At 43.2% G+C, this 24,010-nt stretch overlaps 1 protein-coding gene across 1 annotated transcript in view; it reads right to left on the reverse strand.

Moving 5' to 3' along the window:
- Nucleotides 1-24,010, reverse strand: part of TPH2 (tryptophan hydroxylase 2) — a 105,626-nt gene that overhangs the window by 74,960 nt on the left and 6,656 nt on the right. The window contains exon 5 of the mRNA XM_025926348.2: nucleotides 19,297-19,364. Coding sequence (XP_025782133.1) covers nucleotides 19,297-19,364 — 68 coding nt within the window. The remainder of the gene's footprint in view (nucleotides 1-19,296; nucleotides 19,365-24,010) is intronic.

The following is a 24,010-nucleotide window of genomic DNA, read 5'->3' on the forward strand; positions in this document are numbered from 1 at the left end:
ATAATTTTTATTTAAAAAAATATTAACTGCAGTACATGAGGGAAAACACACGTAAGAAAGAACAAGAAATTAGCATTTGCTTTCTCTAAGTACCAAGACTGGGGCTTCTGCAAACCAAATTAGAACAAGATTAGCCTTGTTTAAATTTGGCTGTTGATAACAAATAAAAAATTACAACCTGGCAAATATTTGCGGAGAAGATCAAGACTGCTACGACTTAGCATCTATGATAAGTTTAGAATGAAAGCTTGAAATGGAAAGGTAAAAATAGAAAGGATGTGATGAGATAAATATACAAACAGTCTGCCTCTGGTTCCAGAAAATTCGACGAAATCTATTTGAGTCAGGTAAGCCAATAAAACTAATAAGAGCTGTGCACAATCAGAAGTTAGGAGAGCGATGAGGCTGAAACAATAAATGAAATATTGAGAAGCCATTTGAAAAGAATCGTTAGGTCAAACTTTTCCCTTCGATACTAATCTGCAAACCTTTCAAAGGGGAGCTGAATGTAGCCCACAGCAAACAGCAGAAGGAAAGCAGGTGGAGGGAGAATGGGAACAAAGAGTTTTACAGATCTGTTACTGAGTAACGAATCTCCAGGGTCAGTCTTGGGTTTATGGAGAGTCTTGTACATTTTCATTTGTGCCCCCTGTCTGTCCTGCCTGGGTGGCTAATTAGCCTACTCCCTGAGTTCTTGGCTGCCTGTATGGCTGCTACTCCAATGGCAGGTAAGGCTGACCCTGATCGTATTGAGACACCTCATTCCACTGTAGTCCCTACCCCCCAGGTAACTAGGTAAATGTTTTAAAAAATTTCTGACGTTTATTCATTTTTGATAGAGACAGAGTGTGAGCGGGGGAGGGGCAGAGAGAGAGGGAGACACAGAATCTGAAGCAGGGTCTAGGCTCTGAGCTGTCAGCACAGAGTCTAGCATGGGGCTTGAACTCACAGACCATGAGATCATGACCTGAGCTGAAGTCGGATGCTTCACTGGCTGAGCCACCCAGATGCCCCTCTAGGTAAATGTTTAAAAGCCAACAGCATCACAAAGCAAATCCTAATTTGATCCATTTGATTTCTATCATTAATATTCAAAATACCAATATCCAAGCAAAAACAAGAAATTTCCTATTTTTCTCTGTAGTTAATAGAGTATATAATTAAACCCCATCCTTGAAGGCTCACTATGGGCCAGACACTTTTTTAAGGTTAAGTGATTTTTTTATTAATTAGTCCACTTGAGTCTCACAACAACTCTGTGTGATAGACACTATTATTATCCCCATTTACAGGTGAGGAAATTGAGGCTCAGAGAGATTAGGCTATTTGTCCTAAAATCATGGAGCCAGGCTTAAAACCCAGTCAGTCTGGCTCAAGATTGTCTGTAGTCTTAATTAATTGGTATACACCAATGAAATAAAAAATTTATTCCAGACACCAATTTGTTTTCATGTACCAAACTGAAATAAGACTTATAGGTATGTATATTTATATATAGAAAAGCTACTATACAATCATATGTAATAATGGTCCTTCATTTTTTTATAGATCACGTAAAGTATGTCCATATTTATTCACTTATTTAACCCTTTCAGTATGACTGGAGATACTGCTTAGAGCACTAGGAAAGCATGTATGTTTTTAAAACTTTGAAATTTGACATTTGGAAAAATTAAAACTGTAGTCATGGGGAAAACAGAATGCCTTGCCCTTCTTTGCCCTTGTCATGGATTAATGTATTTTTGTGTGTGAATTATATATGAAAAGGATGACAGCAGGGTGTTCTGATCTTTTTAGGGCCTATGTTATATACCCATAATCATTTCATATCTATCTGTGGGTACACATTCTAATGTATATGTAACAGGTATCATATTTCAGCATCCTTAATCTCTGCTCTGGCCCAAAACTAAAGTCACTTAACTACTTCACATTCTAGAGAAAGCCCCTAGCAGCTGGAGCTGGCTAGCCCCTTGCAGGGCTTATTAAAAGGCGGCAGAAATGGTCCTACTTCTAAAAAAGTTCTCTCAGGGGTGCCTGGCTGCCTGGTTGCCTGGCTGGCTGGATAGAACACGCAACTCTTGATCTCGGGGCTGTGAGTTCGAGCCCCACGTTGAGTGTAGAGATTACTTCAAAATAAAATCTTAAAAAAAAAAGTTATCTTATACCATCCTTCCCGCTTCACCCCCAAACCTCACCCACCAGTCTAACAGGATATAAGAGATGTGCAGGATTGTGGGGAAGGCCAGCCTTTGAGGAAAAGGCAGGTTCTTCCCCCTTCCCCAAGTGAGGAGGATAGGCTGTGCGCATACAGGTCAAACATTTAGAGGCACCGCCCACAAGAAGTGGGGCCTGGCATCTCATTTCCCAGCTGGACCCTGGCAGAGCAGCAGGACCATGGGACCCCCCCCCCCCCCACTGGTGTGGCCACCAGTGGAGCAGCAGAGGACAGGAGGGTATCTGGAAGCTAGGAGTAGAGTGCTCTATGGGAAAGAAGAGGGGCCCTTTGACATGTGTCCTCTGAAATTGGAAGTTCACTGGAACATGGAGCCAGATGCCCAGCAAAATCTAGAGATTTTGGTGGAATCCAATGTGATGTGCCTGGGAGGAAAATGCAGAGGCCTCACCCCCTCTAATTCTGCTCAGCCCTCAGGAGGCAGAAGTGGCTCCCAACACTCCTGCTTTGTGAGGGGTTCATTTCCAAGCTCTGGTGCACACAACCTGGAGAAGGGGTTGGTGGTGTGGCCACTGAGAAGGCCAAGGGGATGCAGGGCACATGTCTGTAAGGATGGAGGTGGGGGGAAGGGTGCAGCCCCAAGAAACTATACATCACGCTCTGCAGAGACCATATCAACAGAGACCACCCCAGCAGAAAGGATCTGTCTAGACCCGGGTAATCCTGGTTCAAACAATCCTGTAAAAAGTTCTCAGCCACCTCCCTCCCTCCTTTTAGCTTCTAACTGTAGAGAAACGAAGTCTTTGAAGAGAGAAGAAAAGGTGTCTCAGAACCAGCACACGCACATTTACACACAGACACATTCACTCCAAATAACAGAGGGGGAAGGAGGATACACTTTGAATCAAGTTTGAGATTAATCTTTTTTTAAATGAATGGGACTAGGCTTTAAATACCCAAATGAGACTGTACTAATAATTGAAAATGACAGCAAATTAGATGTTGCTAAGGAACCTGCTTCCCAGCAGGAAAGTAGAATTCAACACAACACAGTTGAAAGCAGTGAGTGGGGAAAATAAAACCATTTTACCGTTGGTATAAACCCCAACAAGATGAGACTTCTCAACAAACTAATGACATGTAAATACTATAATTAGATCTTTAGGGAGTCTCCTCCATGTATATGGAGTTAGTTGGGATTCCACAATTCTCAATAACCGCCAAAATGATTATTCACAGATTCCTAAATTACTGGAGAAAAATAGATCCAACTTTCGGTAGCTTCTATTCACTGCCGATTCTGTTCCCTTACGAAAGATGGTAAATTAAGGCTTTACAAACACAATAGGGAACCAGTGCTCGGTGAAGACAATACCAGGGAAAGGACTACAGTGGTCACCGTAGATTTGAGGCTTGATGATGGGAAAAAAGAAAACCCTGGTGCAATATGTTACTCAGAGATGACTAGGAACCTCCTTTGTAAATATTGAAGGCTGTGGGAGGCATCTTTCTGCCTATAAGTTTAAATGCCACGCTTCCTAAAGGTGGGGATGATTCTGAAAAACCTGCCTTGTCCCCACAGAGAGAAGAAAGTGGAAAGTACAGAGACAAACATAACTGGGGACAGGTACATTTATAGTCATTGTAGGCAAGTCCCGAGCTTGTTAAAGTTGTTTAGCAAATACATTTTTGCTACTGAAAGCCAGGGACATACACACACCGCCCGGAGGCTGAAATTATGGGAGTTCTTTCAATAGCCAGATGAATAAGGCAACAATGCCTTTATTTTATGTAACTATTTCTTTGATCTTCTGCTCCAGCAGGTCCAACCACAAGACATTTTTCTTATACATTTTTTTTTTAATGTGGGGGATTGGAAAATACTTGATTCCAGCGGTACATCCTGGCTGCCTCCTGGAGTCCTTGCTGGTGGGATTCCAAATGTGAGATGCACTCTCTTTGCTTATGTTATGTTATCTTTAGAGGAATTCCAGAGTCCGGAAGCAATTCCCTTATTCAGGGGAGGAAGATGTAACAGGCTGCAACTGATAGTATTTACATCAAGATGGCAACATTGGCTGAAACACAAGGCAGATTGTGCTCTTTGAAAACAGTTGGATCTCCTCGGTGGCAAGAACCAAGCAGAGCAGAAGGTAAGCAGAGAATTGGTTAAAGGGACGGGGGAATCTGATAGAAACAGTTAGGAATGAACTCATTTTCTATTTGCTTTCATTACATGCTCCTCGGGCCAGGAGATGCCTCACTTATTCAACAGCTGTTTATCTGCCTGGAATAGACTATCCCTCTCCTCTCTACCTCATCTTTTCTCCCTTCCTCACCTTAGGCAGTTCTCTTGATTGACACTTCCACCTGGGGGTTTGCAGAAGGGAAATGAGAAGAGATGAAATGTAAAAATCCATCAACTTTGCAACTCCTTAGCAATTAGCAGCTCCGCTAAGGGTTTGAACCAGGCCTTTGGAGGAAGAGTATGGAAACATAAAGGCAGGAAGTCTCTGTCTCTGCTCCTTCTTGACTTATGATGCACCCACATGCTGCCCTCCTCAACGAGCAATGTGCCGCATACCCTGAATTCTGCATAACTTTCAGGGAGCTTCTGTAATCCATCCTCTTTCCTTCCCATCCAAGAAAACATAGAAGAACATAGAAGAGTAAGACTGACATTATTCTAACTTATGAGACTAATCTTTATCTTGATCCAATGAAATTTTTTTTAAAAGAAACATTCATCATTCACAAAATTTACTATCAATTGTTACCAAGAATGTTACACTTCATACAACTGAGGTGTGAGTCAGTCACTTCTGATTCTGGTGTAACTGGTGACCATAATGTCATCCAGTTCTGTGCCAGTTGGTACCACCTTCATCAAACAGTAGCACCTGCAACCAGGTGTCCCCAGACTAGAGTTGTAAAGGTCCACAATTGTTCAACAGGAAGATGGCTTATGCTTCCGGGACTGGAAAAAATGTTGCCACAAACCAGAGCAAACAAAATCCTAAGAAGTGGATGGATTCCATTGAAATTTAACCAAAAAGCAAATGCCATTTTTTCTGATTTCCAAAAGCCAAGGGAAAAACGTCTAAGACTCCTGCATTTGATAAAATTACACTTCAGAATTCAGACCCTAAAGGACACTCAATAACTTTATGATGAAATACTGTCAGCAATACCAGGGGGGTAGGGTGGGGAAAGCAATGTATCCAAAGATAATACTCGACTAAGTCTACTCCCCCATTACAATATACGCTCCTTGAAGGCAGGGATTTTTGTTTGCTTCGTTCATTTTTGTATCCCTGTCACCCAGAGAAGAGCCTGGAATATACAGGTGTTCAACAAATATTATTTGTTGAATAAGTAAATCAATCAATCAGACTAAAGCAAACCACAAATTTAAGGGTGGAGAAAAATTATAGGTATGTACCACAAAGTCTGGCAGATATGTATTTGTCTTACTCCATCTACACTGTCAGCGCAGAGGCCCACACGGACTCCATCTCACGAACCGTGAGATTATAAGCTGAGCTGAAATGAAGAGTCGGACACTTAACCAACTGAGCCACCGAGGCACCCCCCTGCCTCATATTGTAATTGCTATCAAAAAAGTAAGTCCAAAGACCTTGAGATTTTAGTACGTTTTCTGGTAGCTTCCAATTATCCCTATGTACTACATACTTTATATGTAAGGGTTTCTTTTTTCTAATTTTCTTAACTCCGGCTTCCCAGGCATTGTCACCTATCCTACTTGTAGCCTAAATTTTCATCAGGAAACAAAGCAACATCTACAAACCCAAAGGGACATAAAAGCCAAACTTAGCTGAACACAGGGATGTTTCCTTTGCTGGACATCTTAAGGAATGAACTTTCAAAGATATTTTCAAAGACACAGAGCATGATGATTGAATGCTATTTTTCTAAAAGGAAAGTCACAAATCATTACAGTGACATAACAACCATCTGTGTTATATCAGGATTTCAAGCCATTCGAGTTGTCCGACGTAAATAAAGTGGCTTGATGAGAGTTCATTTGGTAAGGAGACGGGCAGCCCGAGATGGCTACGCTACGCCATAGAGTAAACGTAAAGGCACAAACTCATTTTCAGCTAGTCCCCTAGGCCAGTCAGGTAAAGAGCATTTGTGATCACATATTTTATTTGCTTTTGCAAATGAGTTTTGCGCACATGAATTCTTGCAAATGAGTCTATGGGCCCTAAGGAACTTTCAGATGGTGGCAAACAAAAACGTTAGTTTGTTTTGTTCGCATTGTTAATATTGGTGCTGCCTTTACAAGAGCATAATGAAAATAAACTATTACACCTAGGGAGCCTCAGGGAGAGTGAAAATTTAACTCCTGGAAATTATTTGTTTTTATTTGTCCTATGCACCCCAGGATAGGGCTTCCCACCATTTTCTCGCCTTGCAGAAAGCCCTCTTCACATCCTAGAGGAGTGATTTTCTTCCACCAAAACTATCCTGATATTAAATACAAAGAGCAACAACAATGGGTCTAACATCCATCGATGCGTGCCTGTTCAACATACAGAAGGAAGTGGAACTCAGAGAATACAATCCAGAAAAGAGCTGCAATTCAATAGCAGCCAAAATCTCAGGGCACACTGGAATGAGGAGACCCAGCCCAGGGTCTCCAAGGGCTCCAAATGTAATCCCATACATCTTGCATCATGACCAACAGGGACCAAACATTGTTAATTACTGGGCCTTGATGTCTTTTAGCGGTGGATGAGTGAATATGGTTACCCTACAGTTCATGGCCCTAAGGAAACTGATAATAGCATCCATCCATTCATTTAACTGTAACAATAACAGGAACATAATAGCATATCACATGGATAATGTCATATAATGCTCACCTTCTCAAGTAATTAAATGGCTGTTAGTATCCCTATTTTATGGTTGAGGAAACTGAAGCTTACAGACATAGTCATCTCTCCAAGATCAAACAGCCAGTAAGTGGCACAGCAGGGATTCAGATTATGGAAGGCTAGCCCTAGGGACCCCACACTTCACCAACACACCTCAGTGCAAGGTACTAAGTACCTAATGTGTAGGAAGCATGGAGGTTGGCTTCTGTTTCCTCATTTGAAGCTGAGGGAAATAAGACAACCATACAATGCTGAGAAGATCACATGATGTCATCTGGAAAGCACCTGGGCCAATGCCTAGCACCTAACAGGCACTCAGTACAGTTGGATGCCTTTCTCCAGGCAAAAAGGAAGGAATAAAATCTCATCACTTCCCTGCAGGGTTGGGAATAGGTCTGAAGACAAAACAACACTCTTCTGTATAAATCCATACACCTCTCAGACAGGGCTCATGGAAAATAATTTTAATCCTTCATGTTCCTGGAAATCATTTTAAAGTAAAATACTCATATCTCATTCCCTGTGAAAGAAGTTAGAATTTGGTGCAACTCCTGTCCTTGTCAGTGACACCAGGCCATACCGTGCTAATGTTTTCCCCAGCTGTGGGAGCCATGCTATAATCAGACAACATCCTACTGAGGCATTCATGCACATCTAAAAAACCCGCCAAGCCCAAAAATTGAAAAGGAGAAACCTTCTCCAAATCAATTTCCCCTTTTGTCTTTCTTTCAATTCTCAGGCTCCCTTCCTTTCAGCCATTGAGCTGAACTTCAGGTAGAGAGAAACATTTGGCATGAAAATGATTCTTCCATAAAGCCTGACATCTTTTAAATACTTCCAAGAACTATGCATTTCAAATACGCCGAGACTTCTGTAGAGAGAATAACTTTTTAAAAACCCAATCATTTAATTCTTCTGCTCTTATTTTCAACCTGTGTATAATATCATCTATGTCAGATGGAAGTTGCTACATAGATAGAAAAAAAGAAAAAGAAAAAGAAAAAGAGGCGTGGCCTCCTGAGCAGAGAAGGATATTTAGATTCTCCAGAAGAAGCACTCTTGAAAATCCTAATGTGACCTTCCTCAGAAACCATCCCAGTCATCTGGGAAATGACCCCCGCACAACAAATATTTCGTTTTGTTCTACTTTTCAATTTACCGCTCCATTTCAGAGAAATTAAAGCATCAACAACTGGTGTTTATGCAGGAGTCACAAAGTACCCAAACAGCCACATATATCTCAGTTTCATTCAAAACCTGGGAAAGCAAATCAATGGAGGATAATGGAATGGGATACAATTAGCTCAGTAGGGGAGAAAACATATTTGCCTTCTAAGGTGCGTCTCCTAAAAAGGCAGAGAAGGGAAAAAAAATTAAAGCTTGGGCCCACATCACAACAAAGCCCACAATTCATCAAGGTGACCATCTGCCAGCAAAACTGATGAGGAAAATAGAACTAAGGATAAAAACTTGCCACCCCCCACCGTTAAGTTTTCTTCCCTGTTAAGAAAGCAGAACTTTTCCCTTTCATTCTTCCTCCACCTTCTATTTGTGATGTTTCCAATTAAGATTCACCTATCTAAAAATAGGTAGTGTGGCGCTCACAACTCCTGTTAGTAATGTATTCCTTTTAGCTACATTCTGAAACCAAGCAGGATCCATAAATCATGCCTTTTCTCCCGTGAAATGAGAAATGCTAGGGTCACCTGAAATTTCTAGGAAGGTGGAGAAGTGGAGCCACCCCAGTTATACTTCTGCAAGTTGCAATAATTGCAAATGCCTCCTAGGAAAGACACAGCATCGGTAATCCTCCAGCTCAAACAAAAGCTAAGTCGCCACAGGTTCCTGAGGTTGGGAAACCCCCGTGTGGACAGTCGTGGTCGCGGGAGGTAAGCACAGGGTGGCATCGGCTCTACCAGTATCCGCCAAACAGTTCTACTGGAGGTCTGGAGCCTGCCTGTGTCTCTGATCTGTCCCCCTCCTTCCTTTTCTTTGCAAACCTAGGGGACTCCTGCAGAGTCATGTAGCGCAAGAGGAAACAGAGGAGACCTCCCAAGAAGTGAGATGCTGGCTTGGAAGTCACATCCATTCCATACTATGTATCTATTCAACATCTTCGAGGCCTTGGCATTTCAGTCCCAGAAAGTTGTGTTGACATGTGGGGCTGTGGGTGGGGGAAGAGGAGGGTGGCAAAATAGCCTTCCTCTGCTTTGATGAGAAGAGGAGGTTAGAATCATCGCCAGTCCATGCTGAATGAGAGGATTCTCTCTCTCTCTGATGGAGCGGAGTAGAATATTCACAAGCTCACCCAAATTGAATGTGCCTGCTGGGCTGGTGATTGCACTTTTCAAATATCCCAGTCCCCATTTGGGGCTGTTTTGTTTTAGAGTCTCTGTTTAGCTGTGTACTTACGCTCACAGCAAACGAATCACAAAGGGTGCAATTCTGTTAAATCAAAAAATCAAGAAATAAATCGTTTGGCGACTAGAAAAAGCCAGAGAGGGACAAATCCCTGGCAGTTGTTTTTCAAGCTTCAGTGCAGCTGTGTTTATTTCCCTCCATCATCTATCCCACAAGGGGCAGTCCTCAGGCAGGACAGGAAGAACACAGGACCCGGCAGGCCGGGCGAAATTGCTACACAGTTTGGGACATGGCTCTACCTCGCCAGGGCCAGGTACATGTTCCAGGCACCCTGTGACATGGCTTAGCCTTGAAGTCAGACTGGCTGGTTTAAGTCCTGGCTCCATAAAGCCTTAAGTGAACCGAACACATACAAGAACTGTGCATTTCAAATATGCTGAGAATTCTGTAAAGAGAATGACTTTTTAAAATGCCAAGTCTTAGTTCTGTGACTGCTATTTTCAACCTGTGTATGATATCACCTATGTCACATGGCAGTGCTACAGACGTGGCTTCTTGAGCAACGATGGAGAGTGTCTTTAAGAGAAGTACACTTGAGGGGGGCCTGGGTGGCTCAGTCGGTGGAGCTTCCGACCTTGGCTCAGGTCATGATCTCAGTTTGTGAGTTCGAGCCCCGCGTCGGGCTCTGTGCTGACATATCAGAGCCTGGAGCCTGCTTCAGATTCTGTGTCTCCCTCTCTATGCCCCTCCCCTGCTCATGCTGTCTCTGTCTCTCAAATATAAAATAAAACATTTTGGGGCTCCTGGGTGTCTCAGTCGGTTAAGCGGCCGACTTTGGCTCAGGTCATGATCTCGTGGTTTGTGAGTTCGAGCCCCGCGTCGGGCTCTGTGCTGACAGCTCAGAGCCTGGAGCCTGTTTCAGATTCTGTGTCTCCCTCTCTCTGACCCTCCCCCGTTCATGCTCTGTCTCTCTCTGTCTCACAAATAAATAAACGTTAAAAAAAATTTTTTTTAAATAAAATAAAACATTTTTAAAAATTTTTAAAAAAAGAGAAGCACACTTGAGAGTCCTGTAAGCAACCTTATTCAGAATCTATTCTGGTCGTCCGGGAAATAAACCCAGGCCTACAATATTTGCTTTTTTCTTCCTACTCTTCAACTGATTGCTCAATTTCAGGGAAGTTAAAGCATCCACGGCTGGTGCTTATGCAGGTAACATGATCAGCTGTGTCACCTTTAGCAGATTTCTTAAGGTCTCTGAACCTCAGTCTTCTCATCTTCAAAATGAGCACAATAATGGGCACCTATCCCAAAGGTTTTTTTGTGAGGTTAAATGAGCAAAAATAAGCAAAGTGTTGAGCACAGTGTCCAGCACATGGCAGGAATTTTACTGAAAGAAGCAAAAACTACCTGAATATGCCAACTGAGTGGTATGTACAGTGAACACTCCTACCACTGTCAGCCATTCAGGGATTGAGCCAACACAGTCCAGATGCAACCCGCACCCTCTAATCTTAGCAGAGACTCACTGGCCTGGGAAGGCCTTGGAGAGGGCAATGTTTCAACTGAAGAAGCGAGCTGCATGCAGGAGTTACATGAAACTGAAAAGTGCACACACACACACACACACACACACACACATACACGCATATATTTTTGAAAAGCTCCTTTAACCCAGCCCACCATGGAGCCTGAAATTCCCTGATTTATTCACTCCTTAAGGTCCTTTATTCATTTTAAATGAGCTTAATGAATGATTACACAGAATCGAGGAACACCAGCTACTTAACACATGATAATAATCACATCTATAGATGCAACCCCAGCTTACACCAGCCAGCACCTGGGCCCTGTAATCACTGGTAATCCCCCCAACCAACAAGGTGGGTAAATATCGTGCCCGTTTTAAGGTAAGAGCACCGAGACGCAGAGAGACTAGGTCAGCGCTCATGGCCCCCGAGTGTATTTGGTGGAGCAGGAGTTCAAACCCAGCTCCCTCTAGCTCCAAAGTCTATCCATTCTTCCACATGTGCTGCCACTCCCGTGCTCTCATGAGGAGGACTTCTACAAACAGTACACTAGACCCAGTGTGGCGGAGCTGTTCGAGAGGGTCTTGAAGAAATAAAATTGAACACAACCTCGGTATATGGCAGCCAACCTCCTTCGTCTCCAGTGAAGCCTGACTCCTGGCCTCTATCCCATGTGTCCCCTCCCATAGGGTGGCAGGGTTGGGCAATGAAAACAAGAGACTACATCAAGAGTGATGGTATGTCCCTTCTGAGGCTACATCATAAAAGGCACGGTAGATTCTACCTTTGGGCCACTTGATTTGGGGGAAGCCAGCTGCCCTATCTTGAGGACACTTGGCAGCCTAGCGGAGGGACCCATGTTGTAAGAAACTTTGGCATCCAGCCAACAGCCATGTGCATGACCATATTGGAAATAGATCTTCCAGCCCTAAGCTTTCCCTGGTCAATACTTTGACTCCAGCTTCATGACAGGCCCTGCTCCACAACCACCCAGCTAAGCCCCCTCTAATTCCTGGCCCTCAAAAACTTTGTGAGATAGTAAATTGTTGTTTTAAGCTGCTCAATTTGGGGGTCATTTGTTATACGGCAATAAATAACCAATACAGTGTAAAAAAATCAGACAATTTCAGGGCCTAAAGAGAGTCTTGGCCAAGGGGAATGGAGAAGGGTATTAACCAAAAGGTAATACAAAGATTTGGAACATGCGGGTAGACAAAAAGGAGAGACCAGTTGAAGTGAGAAAAATTAGAATAATATTAGCAAGCACTTATGTTGCATTTCCTATATGGTGTTCTAAGTACTGCTAATATATTAGCTCACTTAATTCCTTTCAACAATCCTAAAAAGCAGTAGTAGAGTTACCCCCGTATCCCAGATATGGAAACTGAGGCATAAAAGACAAATCGTTTGTAGGAGTCACTCAGCGGGCAAGTGTTTAAAGCCGGAATTCACCCCAGGCTTCTGCACTCTTAAGCACACCACACACTGCCTCCCACGTTGAAAGAAAAACCAGAGAAAGCAACCAAGGCCCTCCAAGTGGGCCAGGAGTCTGAGTAAACTCCAGGCTTTTGATGTAGACTCTTTGATTATTGTTTTGAGAGAGATAAGAATAAAGTACACTGTATGGCAATGTTCCATTGATTTCATTGAATCCTCAAAATACTCCCAGGAGAAAGGCAGAAGAGATATTATTATCCCCAACTCACAGAGGAGAAAACTAAGGCTGCGAGATGGACTGAAGTGGTTCCCTGACATCATCTGAAGTCAAATGAGTTTTCTTGGCAGGTCAGGGAATTTTCCAACTTGAAGCAAATTCTGACCGTTTTGAATCTCCCTTGTTTACCTTACCCTCTGACATTGCATTTACCTATTTACATTTTAGATTCCATGGACTAAAAATAAATAAATAATAAATAAAAGAGGACGTAGCCCCTTGAGAAGGACGGAAGGTTCATGTACTCCCTTAATTTCAACCAGAAGAAAGTACATCCATAACAAAACACAATCACAATAATATTCAAAATCAATTTAAGCAAACAAGAGTGGCATAATTAAAGTCAGAGCTCGGGGCCTCTTTCCAAGAGAGTAAGATGGATTGACATAACTCCCACCCCCACACACACACCAAAAATATAATTAAATATGCATGCATACTGTTGAGGAATAATCGTTATAATAGCCCTCAAAGAAAAATGCGTTTATTTCTAGTCAATTGAAAAAAAAATGTATTGCTGATTCTTCTTCCCCAATAACCTAGCAATTGTGAAAGCTACAGAAATGCAGCAAAGCTAATGCCAAGGTCAAAATATGAAGGTGCCAATGACAGAAAGCTGGATAGTTTCGGACAAACCTAACAGCTACCATATCACAGTCATAATTTTCTCTTCCTCCACATGCCATCTGCCCCCCACGCACTTCCATTTTCTCTGAACTGTCTGCACGCACATCGCACCATCTAATCGAGGGGTACTTCTTTTTCTGTTTATCCAGGAATTTCTTCTATTTGGGTTGGGGAGAACAGGGGGTGATTCGCATTCTCTCACACAGGATTTTAGAAACAGTGCCCTCTCAATCCAGGGCGTTCATTCTCAGGTCTTCTATGGAGAAGTATTTGCACTAATGAATGTTTTCCTCTGCTATTATTGGTGAGGCAATTAGGCCTTCCCGACACTCGTGGCCACACGGCTCAGGCATGTCTGCAGGCAGTGGTGGACCTCTGGGTAATCAATCATGTTTCTCAGCAGCGCTGTCAATCAGAGACTCGCCTGAGTGGCACCCACCGACGGTTCTCAGCGTGCCGACACCTTCCCTGCTCCCTCTCCTCTTTCGGGTTCATGGTAATGCACACTTTGAGCCTGCTGTTTTTTCATCATAGACTGGAATTTTTTCATTTTCTCTGCTTGTGTTGATTCTTTCCCCCTGCTTTATCCTTTCAAGACTATCACAGAAAATACAGTATTCAACACGAATCCCCCGGAGGGCTTCTTGGCCATGGTTTCAATATCTATTATTCTGCATTTCAGTTCTCTTCCCTCCCTTAACCCTCAGCACCTCACACTACATCGTGCCAATCCCTACAACAACCCCAACCATCGGTACTCCATCTCTGTCTGTATCTCTCACCATATATTTGCCTGCTCAGGGTCCAGAAAGCCTTAACTAATTATTAAGGGGAATTGAATTGCTCTCCACCTGTCAGAACGGCCCCTAATTTTATCACCAGACTAATTTGCTGGGACATCTCATGCTGGATTTTTCAGGACCACGTCAATTTTAAGTAATCTGCTTCTCAGACCGGAGGTTCCAAGCTTCGGATTGGAAAATCAGATTGTAGCATGCTGCCAGAAGCCACTCTAAGGAGCTTATTTTAAGTTATTATTGTGTTGACATCTTTTTCCTTTGCTCTCAGAAAGCCATCAGCACTAGAAAAATGCCTATTTCAATTAGAAATTGCATCTTTATTTTTTGTAAACTGAAAGGAAACCTAACTTACTTCATGGCAAACTGGAGACAATGGGCCAGGCCCACCTGGGATTCGTTAGCACCTGTGCCCCACACCCACATGCACCAGAACCCGAGCTTGAGCCCCAGCACTCCATGGGCTTGTGTGCACGCTCGCACATACACACAGATATAAACACACACACACACACACACACACACACACACACACACACACAAAAATAGCTAGCCCTTAGCTATCCTCAAACTCATATTCAGAGAAGCCACAGCAGCAATGACATAAAAGGCATTAAGGAATGATTCTTTTCTCTCTACTTTCCACAGGTCCTGGGTTTGTGCTTTCCAGATCTAACCTCTCCTGATAGGCATCTTCCTCACTCTGGCAACTTACAAGGAGCACCAAGGCAACTGACAATCTGTATCTGTATTGTGGCAGCTTCCCACACACACAAATGGGACTATGATTGCCTTCTATGAAATCTTTCCCTAAAGAAGGATGTCGCTCTGCCCAGAAAGCTTTGGTATAGGCAACAGTCTTTAAATGGGGAACTGAAGTCGTTTTATCTAAGGATTACTTCTTGCGACATTTGAGCTACAGTATTTGTTAAGGTGGCAGCATGGTGTTAACGTAGCTAAAGAGCTAAACAATAATAGTTCAACTGGAAACTGAAGACAGACCGTGACAAAAGGGAAGGGGGAAGACGTAATAATAATAAGTGACACATGATCACAAATCGTGTGCCAGGGCCTGTGCTAAACACAACACGTGCCTTCTCTTCGGTAATCCTTACTACAACCCTGGGAGATGGGTCGTATTTGGAGACTCACTTTCTAGATGATGAAACAGGCACGATGAGGTTGATTACCCAGCCAGGAAGCAGTGGAGTCAGGACTTGAACCCCAGACTGTCTGGCTCCAGTCTTCTAGTCATTTGTTGTTTTTAATCTCCTTGTTGTTAGAGGTAGTCAATCTGGACTCAGCACTGTCCCGGGAGAGGCTTATAATGCCCCTGGATTCCAGACTCTCTTAAACACCGTTTGGTTTGACTCTATATCCACCAAATAACATTCAGGTTAGCATTTAGCCTCTCTGGGGTCATGACAACAGGGAGTTTTGTGAGTCGTATGAGAGTAGTTTCTCCCTGTATAATGATGAATTGGCGGTTTCCTGCCAACCTCAGCCTCTTGAACATCAGGGCCCTTGAAACTAAGCACCCCCTAGCCCTGCAAACAGGGGCCAGATCTTGGAATGTTTCAGCTCCATCCAGAGCCTTCTCTGTGTAAAATCTCCACCATTTCCAGCTGCGGGTCTTGCAAGTCTGTGTCCTGTTGCAACAGCGTTTGAATGGAATATACCCAGGCTCCCACCACCCTCCAACCTCTTTTCCGTTCATACATAACCTTTGGAATCATCTTCTCAGCCACCCTCTGCCTCTGGAACCAGCCAACACCATCTTTTGAGCATAGCCTGTTTATCGCCCACCAATGCTGAGCTCCCAATTTGGTCAGAATTATTCCACCGAGGAGGAGGCCACCATCAACAGCCTGGTCGGCATGCATCTGCTGGCCTCCTGCACCTACCTCTCTCTGGGCTTCTATTTCCACCATGCTCATGTGGCTCTGAAAGGCACGGAGCACTTCTTCCCCAAGTTGGCCAAGGAGAAGCATGAGGATGCCCAGCAACTCTTGAAGACGCAAAACAACACAGCAGCCTGGCCCTCTTCCAGGACACACAGAAGCCATCCCAGGGTGAGTGGGTTAAACCCTGGGTGCCATGGAAGCCGTCATGGTTCTGGAGAAGAACCTGAAACAGGCCCTCTGGATCTCATGCCCAGGTTCTGCCAACACAGACCCCCAGCTCTGTGACTTCCTAGAGAACCACTCCCTAGATGAGCAGATGAAACTCAGCAAGAAGATGGCAACCCCTGGCTAACTCCACAGGCTGGCGGCCCCCCAGGCTGGGCCACATAGGTATCTCTTCCAAAACTTCATTCTTTGAGAAGCCCTCTGGCATCCCTTGGTGCCAAGGCTTCTGCCTGAGTCCCTCCCTGCAGGCACTAGGCAGCTTTTTAACCACCCTGGACCCTTCTCCTGAGTAGTGGACCAAATGGAAACAATAAGCTTTTTGCAGGAAAAAAAAATGTCCACCATTTCCAACCACCAATTTTTACTTTTGTTTTCCATAGACGCGGCAACTCAATTTTACTCTTCAGCTAAGGGAAGGTGGCAAATGTAAACTCTTGTTAGTGCTTTGAGAACCTCACCCTCCATCATTTTCACTACATGTTCTTTGCCTCTTCTCTCCATCTCAATATATTTTCCTTAAAACACAAACACTCCCCATTATCAATGCTCTTTGAAAGTGTTTGACTCATATATACCAATTCTATTAGTGTCACCACAATATCAGCTTGCTTTGTCCAGTTTCTGGAATCTACCAAGAAGAAATTAGTAACATTTGAGATAGATCCTTGATCACTATGCTAATAAAACCCTTTATATATACATATACATATATATATACACACACACATATATACATATGTGTACATACATATATTTTCACATATATAATACATATATCATCTATGCATAAAATACATATTTATCCATCTGTTTTGTCTTTAAAAAAAGGCTCTGCCAAGCACTGAGCTTTTATCATGTCCTGGGGAGTTCATGCCCTAATGACCTGTCCCACCCCACCCCCCCTTCTGAGGACCCATGTATGACATGGTTCCCCTGGGGACAATCTGTGAAACAAGAGGAGCAAATCTTAAGTCTCACAATCACTCGTCAGACCCTAATGTGAAAAAGTGAGCTCAGCCCATCAGAGTCCCCTCTTAGCAATTTGACTGGGAAACAATGGGAGATGGGGCTAGTGAGTGATGGTGCTGAGGGTAAAAATGGGGCAGGAGGTCGGGCTTGGGCCAGGACAAGCCTTATGTATGCTGACATTGTGAGGGGGTAGAAAGTCACATGAAGCTAAAGGCGGTCAAGAAACTGCTTGAGGGGTGGAGCGGGGGTACCTGGGTGTCTCAAGTCGGTTAAGTGTCTGACTTTTGATTTGGGTTCAGGTCAGGATCTCAGGGTTCATGAGATAGAAACCCACATCAGGATCTATACTGACAGTGTGGAGCCTGCTTAGGATTCTCTCTCCCCTTCTATCTCTGTCCCTCCCTTACTCTCTCTCTCTCTCTCTCTTCCTCTCTCTCTCTCTCTCTCTCTCTCAAAAATAAAATAAATAAAAAAAATTTTTTTTAAAAGCTCCTTGGAACAAAGGAAATAAAAATGAATTAGACAAGGGCATTTGGGTGGCTCAGTCAGTTAAGCCTCTGACTCTTGATTTCAGCTCAGGTCATGATCCTAGGGTGGTGGGATTAAGTCCCACATCGGGCTCCGCACTGAGTGAGGAGGCTGCTTGGGATTCTCTCTCTTTCCCTCTCTCCCACTCACTTTCTGTCTCAAAATAAATAAACATTTTAAAAAATGGAGGAGACACATGTGGAAAAGCATGTGCCAAGTGGTTCTGGTTTTTAGGATCATAAACATGGTGGAGAAAGAACAAAAGGTGTCTGGGTCTTGGGAGGAGGGAGGGAAAAGCACTAAAGCAACAAAGGAAGTTATACATGAGCCAACAACTGATCCAATCACGGGTGTGATGTGGGGTCCTTTGTTTGACTTTGCTTTAAGCCCCTGTGTGTTATATTCCTCAACGAAAAAAAAAAAAAAAAGAGGAAAAGGATAAAGCAAACACTGATACTCTCTAAAACACACAAAATGTCTGAAATTCTTACCAAGGAAAATTTGCCCCACAGGACAGTCAAGCTTCTCAACTACTCACAAGTAAAATAAGAAAGAATCTCTCCTATCGGGTATGGATTTACATTTTGTTCTGAAGACAAGGTTCATGTAGTCGATCACACACCAGACAAAGGAAAGGCAGCAGTGTGATGGTCTACTAGCTTTATTAATGTGAGCAGAATATCCTAATATCCACTCCATTTTCCTACACACGGCCTGCAGTCAACACATGACATCATTACTGGTCTCAAACATCCTGTCACTGCTACTTAGCACCATGCATTATGCATGGTCCTAACCCCAATCCTGAGGTTCTCCAACTTTATCCCCACCCTGATCTGGGATTAGGTAAGAAAGTCTTCCATAAGCCCTCCAATTTATAGCGAATTTCCCTTTCCATGTAAAGCAAACACATGTATTTTTTATTAACGCCGCTTACATGAACCCTTGTACCAATCCTGCTGAATCTTCTACTTTCACTGGGGAAACTGGACATTGAAGCAGATTACTGACAAGTCAAATCAAAAGTAAAATGAAAACACATTTTCCGGGTGTGCCCGGATGGCTCAGTCGGTTAAGTGTCCAAGTTCAACTCAGGTCATGATCTCACGGCTCATAGGTTCAAGCCCCTCGTGGGGCTCTGTGCTGACAGCTCAGAGCCTGGAGCCTGCTTCCAGTTCTGTGTCTCCCTCTCTGTCTGCCCCCTCCCATTCACGCTCTGTCTCTGTCTCTCAAAAATACACATTAAAAAAAAATTTTTAAACACATTTTCTAGACCCTACAGAGTATATAAAAACGGCACCTTGTCTTGGTAGAGCAGCAAAGACAATGGTGAAAATGTAGCACTTGGCCTGTGACCTGCAGGACTCATTATTTTACAATTATACCTGCATGTCAAACATCAGTGTTGGCATTGAAACCCTACAAAGTTGGTGAGTATTTAAAATGGCTCGTGCCTGCCTTCTGCAAAAGGTAAAGTGAAGACAAGACAGGTCTATTTAGCACAGTGTGTGTTTTCCCTAATTCGCCAGCAACAAGTCACAGAAAAGAGTTACACAGGTACTTACTATTTATAACCCATGGCCACATCCACAAAATACTTTCTTCTCTGTCGATAGACATTGTCCTTAAATCCCTTAAACAGAAAAGAGATTAAGTTATTTAGCAAAGTACCAAAAAGTAGCTGCAGAAGGCCTAAAAGAAAATCACTGGGGTGTTTCTTGAGTGTTCAATTCAAATGTAAATCCGATCCTTGGATGACCATCTTGATGACACAGGCAGAAGCGAATTGTGCTTACAGTAAAACCTCATTAAATTTGGGTTGTACTAATTTGGGATGCGCGGGAATTCAGGCTAAAGTGAATGACACCCTTTGGTGTTCAAGTATCATTTACATGTAATTGATGTTAATCACAAGTCAATCTTACCCTGTTCATTAAAACAGGTCCCTCTAACACGGTTACTCAGTAAGTTAACCTAAATGTAATTTTGTGTAAATAACCAATAAATGCACATTTATTAAAAATCCTATCATTCAGAATAATCACGGAATCCCCAAATTAGCATGAATTAAAGAGGTTTTGCTGTTTTTTTAGGAGGATAGCCACACAATGCAAAATCGATCATAAGGGATTCATGCACAGCATAGCAAGTTAGTTCCATTCCACGGTGACTTCCTGTGATGCTCTTTAGTCGTTAGCAACTGTGAGACTTTTATTCATCATCATGCACCTGGGAAATTAAACATCCTGTCTGCCACTGTTCTGTCAGGCAGACTACTACTGAGAGGAAGCTCCTGGTTTACTCAAGAATCTCTCCTCTTGTCAACAGACTTTCCATTCTCCTTTCCTTGAGGTACTTTCAATCAATTCTTTCTGGGGTTGTTTCTTCAAACTGCTGCAAACCCAGAAGGAGTTGTTTCAATTTAACTTCTTACGTCTGCAACCCCTGCAACCTTAAAAGGTAGCCAGGAAGCAGTGACCACTCTGAGAATGGAGGCCAGGCAAGACGGGCCGCTGGGATCCCTGGCTCTGAGGGGAGAGCTGGGACAGGCCCACAAAGGCCTAGACTACCCCTGCTGTGGCTAGCATGCTTCTGCAAAGGTGGGCTGGTCAGAGGAACCTCAAACTCAGAGAAAATCATTCTGTTCTCTTGTATGGTTGGAGGAGAACTGGCCTTCAGGACTGTCTGCTGGGCTGAGGTAAAGAACTTCCACTGCCAACAGCCTTTCTCTCAGGAGAGCACTCCTAACGGCTGGAGACAGAGAGTATCTGAGATCACCCAAACACGCTGCAGAAATGAAGTACCCGCACCAGAGAAGCTGGTGCTGTCTTTCTTCTGCTATGAATTGGGAATTTTCAAACCAGTATTCACAGGCAGGCTTATGAAAACTTATAATGTGCACACGCAAAATGACGTGACCGTAGCTACCACATTCACAAATGGGCCTGTGACCTGAAAATGGGTTTCCTGCTTTCGACGAGAAAGTGTAAGTTTCAACTCCCTAGTGATACCAAGCAGCCCAGGATGCTAAAACTGACGAGTTCCAAGCACCTTTATTACTCAAGAGGAAAGAAGGCCTGACAAAGGGAAAAGAGTCATGTGAAAAGCACAGCACCTGTTCCCCAGCTCCTGCCAAACCAGACACCATCCTGTAAGCATCGTTGTCTGCTGGGCTTCCCAAAGATTCTCGACTGCCTTTCCTTGGCAAACACCTGCACCTTTTCCCAGGCATGCAAGAGAGTGATTTACTCATCGTGCCTCATTAGCCTCGGATGGCAGTGGTTACGAAAACACCAGTGGTGATCCAGAGCTTCTAGGCTGGAGCTGTGGACTAGCAAAATAAAAGAGACCCCAGCTACACCAGTGATTACAGGGACAAAGAATTCCTTGGCCATCTATTCTGGACTGAAGGCAGGGATAAGTTACCAGATAAAATAGAGGGCACCCTTGTAATATTTGGAGCATACTCATACCAGGAGATTATTCCTCATTTACCTGAAATTCAAATTTAACTGGGCATCCTATATATTTATTTGTTAAAGCTGGCAACCCTAGTCCCCAGCAAATATCTGTCGCATACCCATCCTTCCTCTCTCCATTTAAATCAAGGAGAACTAAAGATGCAGCCAGTACCCTAAAGAGCTCAGCCAAGTGTGTGTTGGCACTCAAGCAGCTCTCCCAAATCGTTCAACGCTGGTGAAATATTAGAATCCCCTGGGGAGATTTAAATAATACTCCAGGGCGCCCAGGTGGCTCTGTCAGTTAAGCATCTGACTCTTGATTTCACCTCAGGTTATGATCTCATGGTTGGTGAGATCAAACCCCACCTTGGGCTCCATGCTCAGCCGGGAGCCTGCTTGGGATTCTCTGTCTCCCTCTCTCCTTCTGTCCCTCCCCTGCTCATGCACGCATTCTCTCTCTCTCTGTCTCTCTGTCTCTCTCTCTCTCTCTCTCTCTCTCTCTCTCAAAATAAATAAACATTTAAAAGAAAAATAAATAAACAAATAATACTCCAAACCTAGATGCACTCCCAGAGGTTCTGATTTCAGCACTCTGAGGTGAGACTGGCCTTAGTAGTTTTTTTAATTCTCCACAGATTATTTGAATGGAAAGCTAAGGTTGACAATTGTTGAGCTAGAACATTCGTTCTCAAAACACTAGAGCTCATCAGGATCTCCTGCAAATCCTCTCAAAAGCAGAATCTAGGGTCCATCTTGAAAGTTCTGATTCAGGGGGCTGAGCTCCAAGGAATTGAATTTTTAATAAGCACTTTATGGGTGGGCCATGAATCACACTTTGAGAGACCCTCCCAGTCCAGATCCTTGCTACTCAAAGTGTAGCAGACCCCTAGTGAAAGCCTCAGCTGGGACCTCACCAGACACGTAGAATCCCAGAACTCCCATCTGCACTTTGAAAAGACCCTCCAGGTGATTTGTTTGTCCATTAAAGTTTGAGAGACACTGACCTAGATAGATATTTAACCCTTTCTAGGTAGCCTCAGCAACCTGACTCTCCCATCCCAGCTCCTTCCGAGCCAACCAAGAGCAAGAGTGCCATCCTAACACGATAATCCCTGTCTTGAAACTGAGATTATTCCCAGGAACCCAAAGTCCTTAGACAACGTTCTCCTTGCTCATCAAATAATAACCTACGAAAAACACCAATTTACCAATACCAGATTTTGCATAACAAACATTTGGCGTGCTTATAAAAGGAATACGTGTGATTTTAAAAAAACGACGAGTGAGGTGGTAGATTGCTAAGTACTTGCAATTATTTCAACTGGCTGCACAGAAAATAAGAGACGGTATCATAAAGTAGGTATAATTAGGAATAACAGAACAGAATTAAACACAGAAAAATTCACACTGAGTATCGGAATAAATTTTTTTTTCAAAGCAAGGTCAGTGGTTCCTGTGGTTGCTCCACTAACAAAGCTGACCCCCTTTCTCCAGGTCGAGTAATTTAAAAACTAGACTAAGGGGAATATTTGGAAATACGAGGTTAGCAAAAATTCATTTACTATCCAGGCACTGATCTGAATGACACAGCATTTCCATCCCTGGGATTAAGCATTTACTCTTGCCAAAATGCTTTCCAGTTGTTTTATTAAGTAGGCTTTTCAAACGCCCCTTAGAGATCAATAAGAATTTTATTTCCACTTTTTACATAAAGAATTTGAGGTGCAAAAATAGAGGGACTCGCCCAAGGTCATCCTGCAAGTTAACAGCTGGTATCCGGAAAGTCCCATTACTGCTAAACTCTTAAATCAGGCGTCTGTGCTAATTCTGACTCTTCTGGAAGTGGGAAAGGGGAAGATAACAAATGGATGATTATTAAAGGCACTTTTGAGTGTTTTTCTAACATTTGGGAGCGTCACTCATGAGTTACTGTGAATTATTCTGAAATTTTAGACTGGCAAATGTAACACACCACATCTTTGAATAAATTCAGCTTCTTGAAAATAATGCAATTGAATTAGGTCTGTTTGACCATTACTTGAATGGTATATTATGAATTGGTTTGAATTGGTATATTGCGTGAAATGACTAATTCGAGGGGCGCCTGGGTGGCGCAGTCGGTTAGGCGTCCGACTTCAGCCAGGTCACGATCTCACACTCCGTGAGTTCGAGCCCCGCGTCGGGCTCTGGGCTGATGGCTCAGAGCCTGGAGCCTGTTTCCGATTCTGTGTCTCCCTCTCTCTCTGCCCCTCCCCCGTTCATGCTCTGTCTCTCTCTGTCCCAAAAATAAATAAACGTTGAAAAAAAAAATTAAAAAAATAAAATTAAAAAAAATGACTAATTCGATTGAAAATTTCCTTGTTTATTGAAGTTGTCATAGTTTCCTCTAAAGCAGTGGTTCTCAAACTTAGATGTGGGCTTGTTATAACAAACCCCCAGGTAATGTTGATGGGGCCGATCCTGGGACCACACTTGCAAAACCACTGCATAGAGTATAGTCACACTGTCACATTTCTAGATTTCTTCCATTTAAAATAAAGGAATAACTGTACACCATTACCCTCAGACTGCAAAGCCCTTCCATAAACATGACTGATCTGCTTGGGTTTCACTCTTTTATCTGCCCATTTTTCGACAAGGGGCACAAGAAAAAAGTGCTTGTAACAAATGAGTACATTGCTTACTTCTCCCAGACTATTAACTATACTTCATTCTGACCATAAAGAAGTTCCAGGTCTCTTGTGTTAAATAAAAACTGATGTAAAGGGGGAGGTAGGAAATAATGGGAAATGCTTACCTACGTATCATATTTCTTTAC

The sequence above is a fragment of the Puma concolor genome, chromosome B4 (assembly GCF_028749965.1).
Source record: "Puma concolor isolate L17-30 chromosome B4, mPumCon1.1.hap2, whole genome shotgun sequence".
Lineage (NCBI taxonomy): Eukaryota > Metazoa > Chordata > Mammalia > Carnivora > Felidae > Puma > Puma concolor.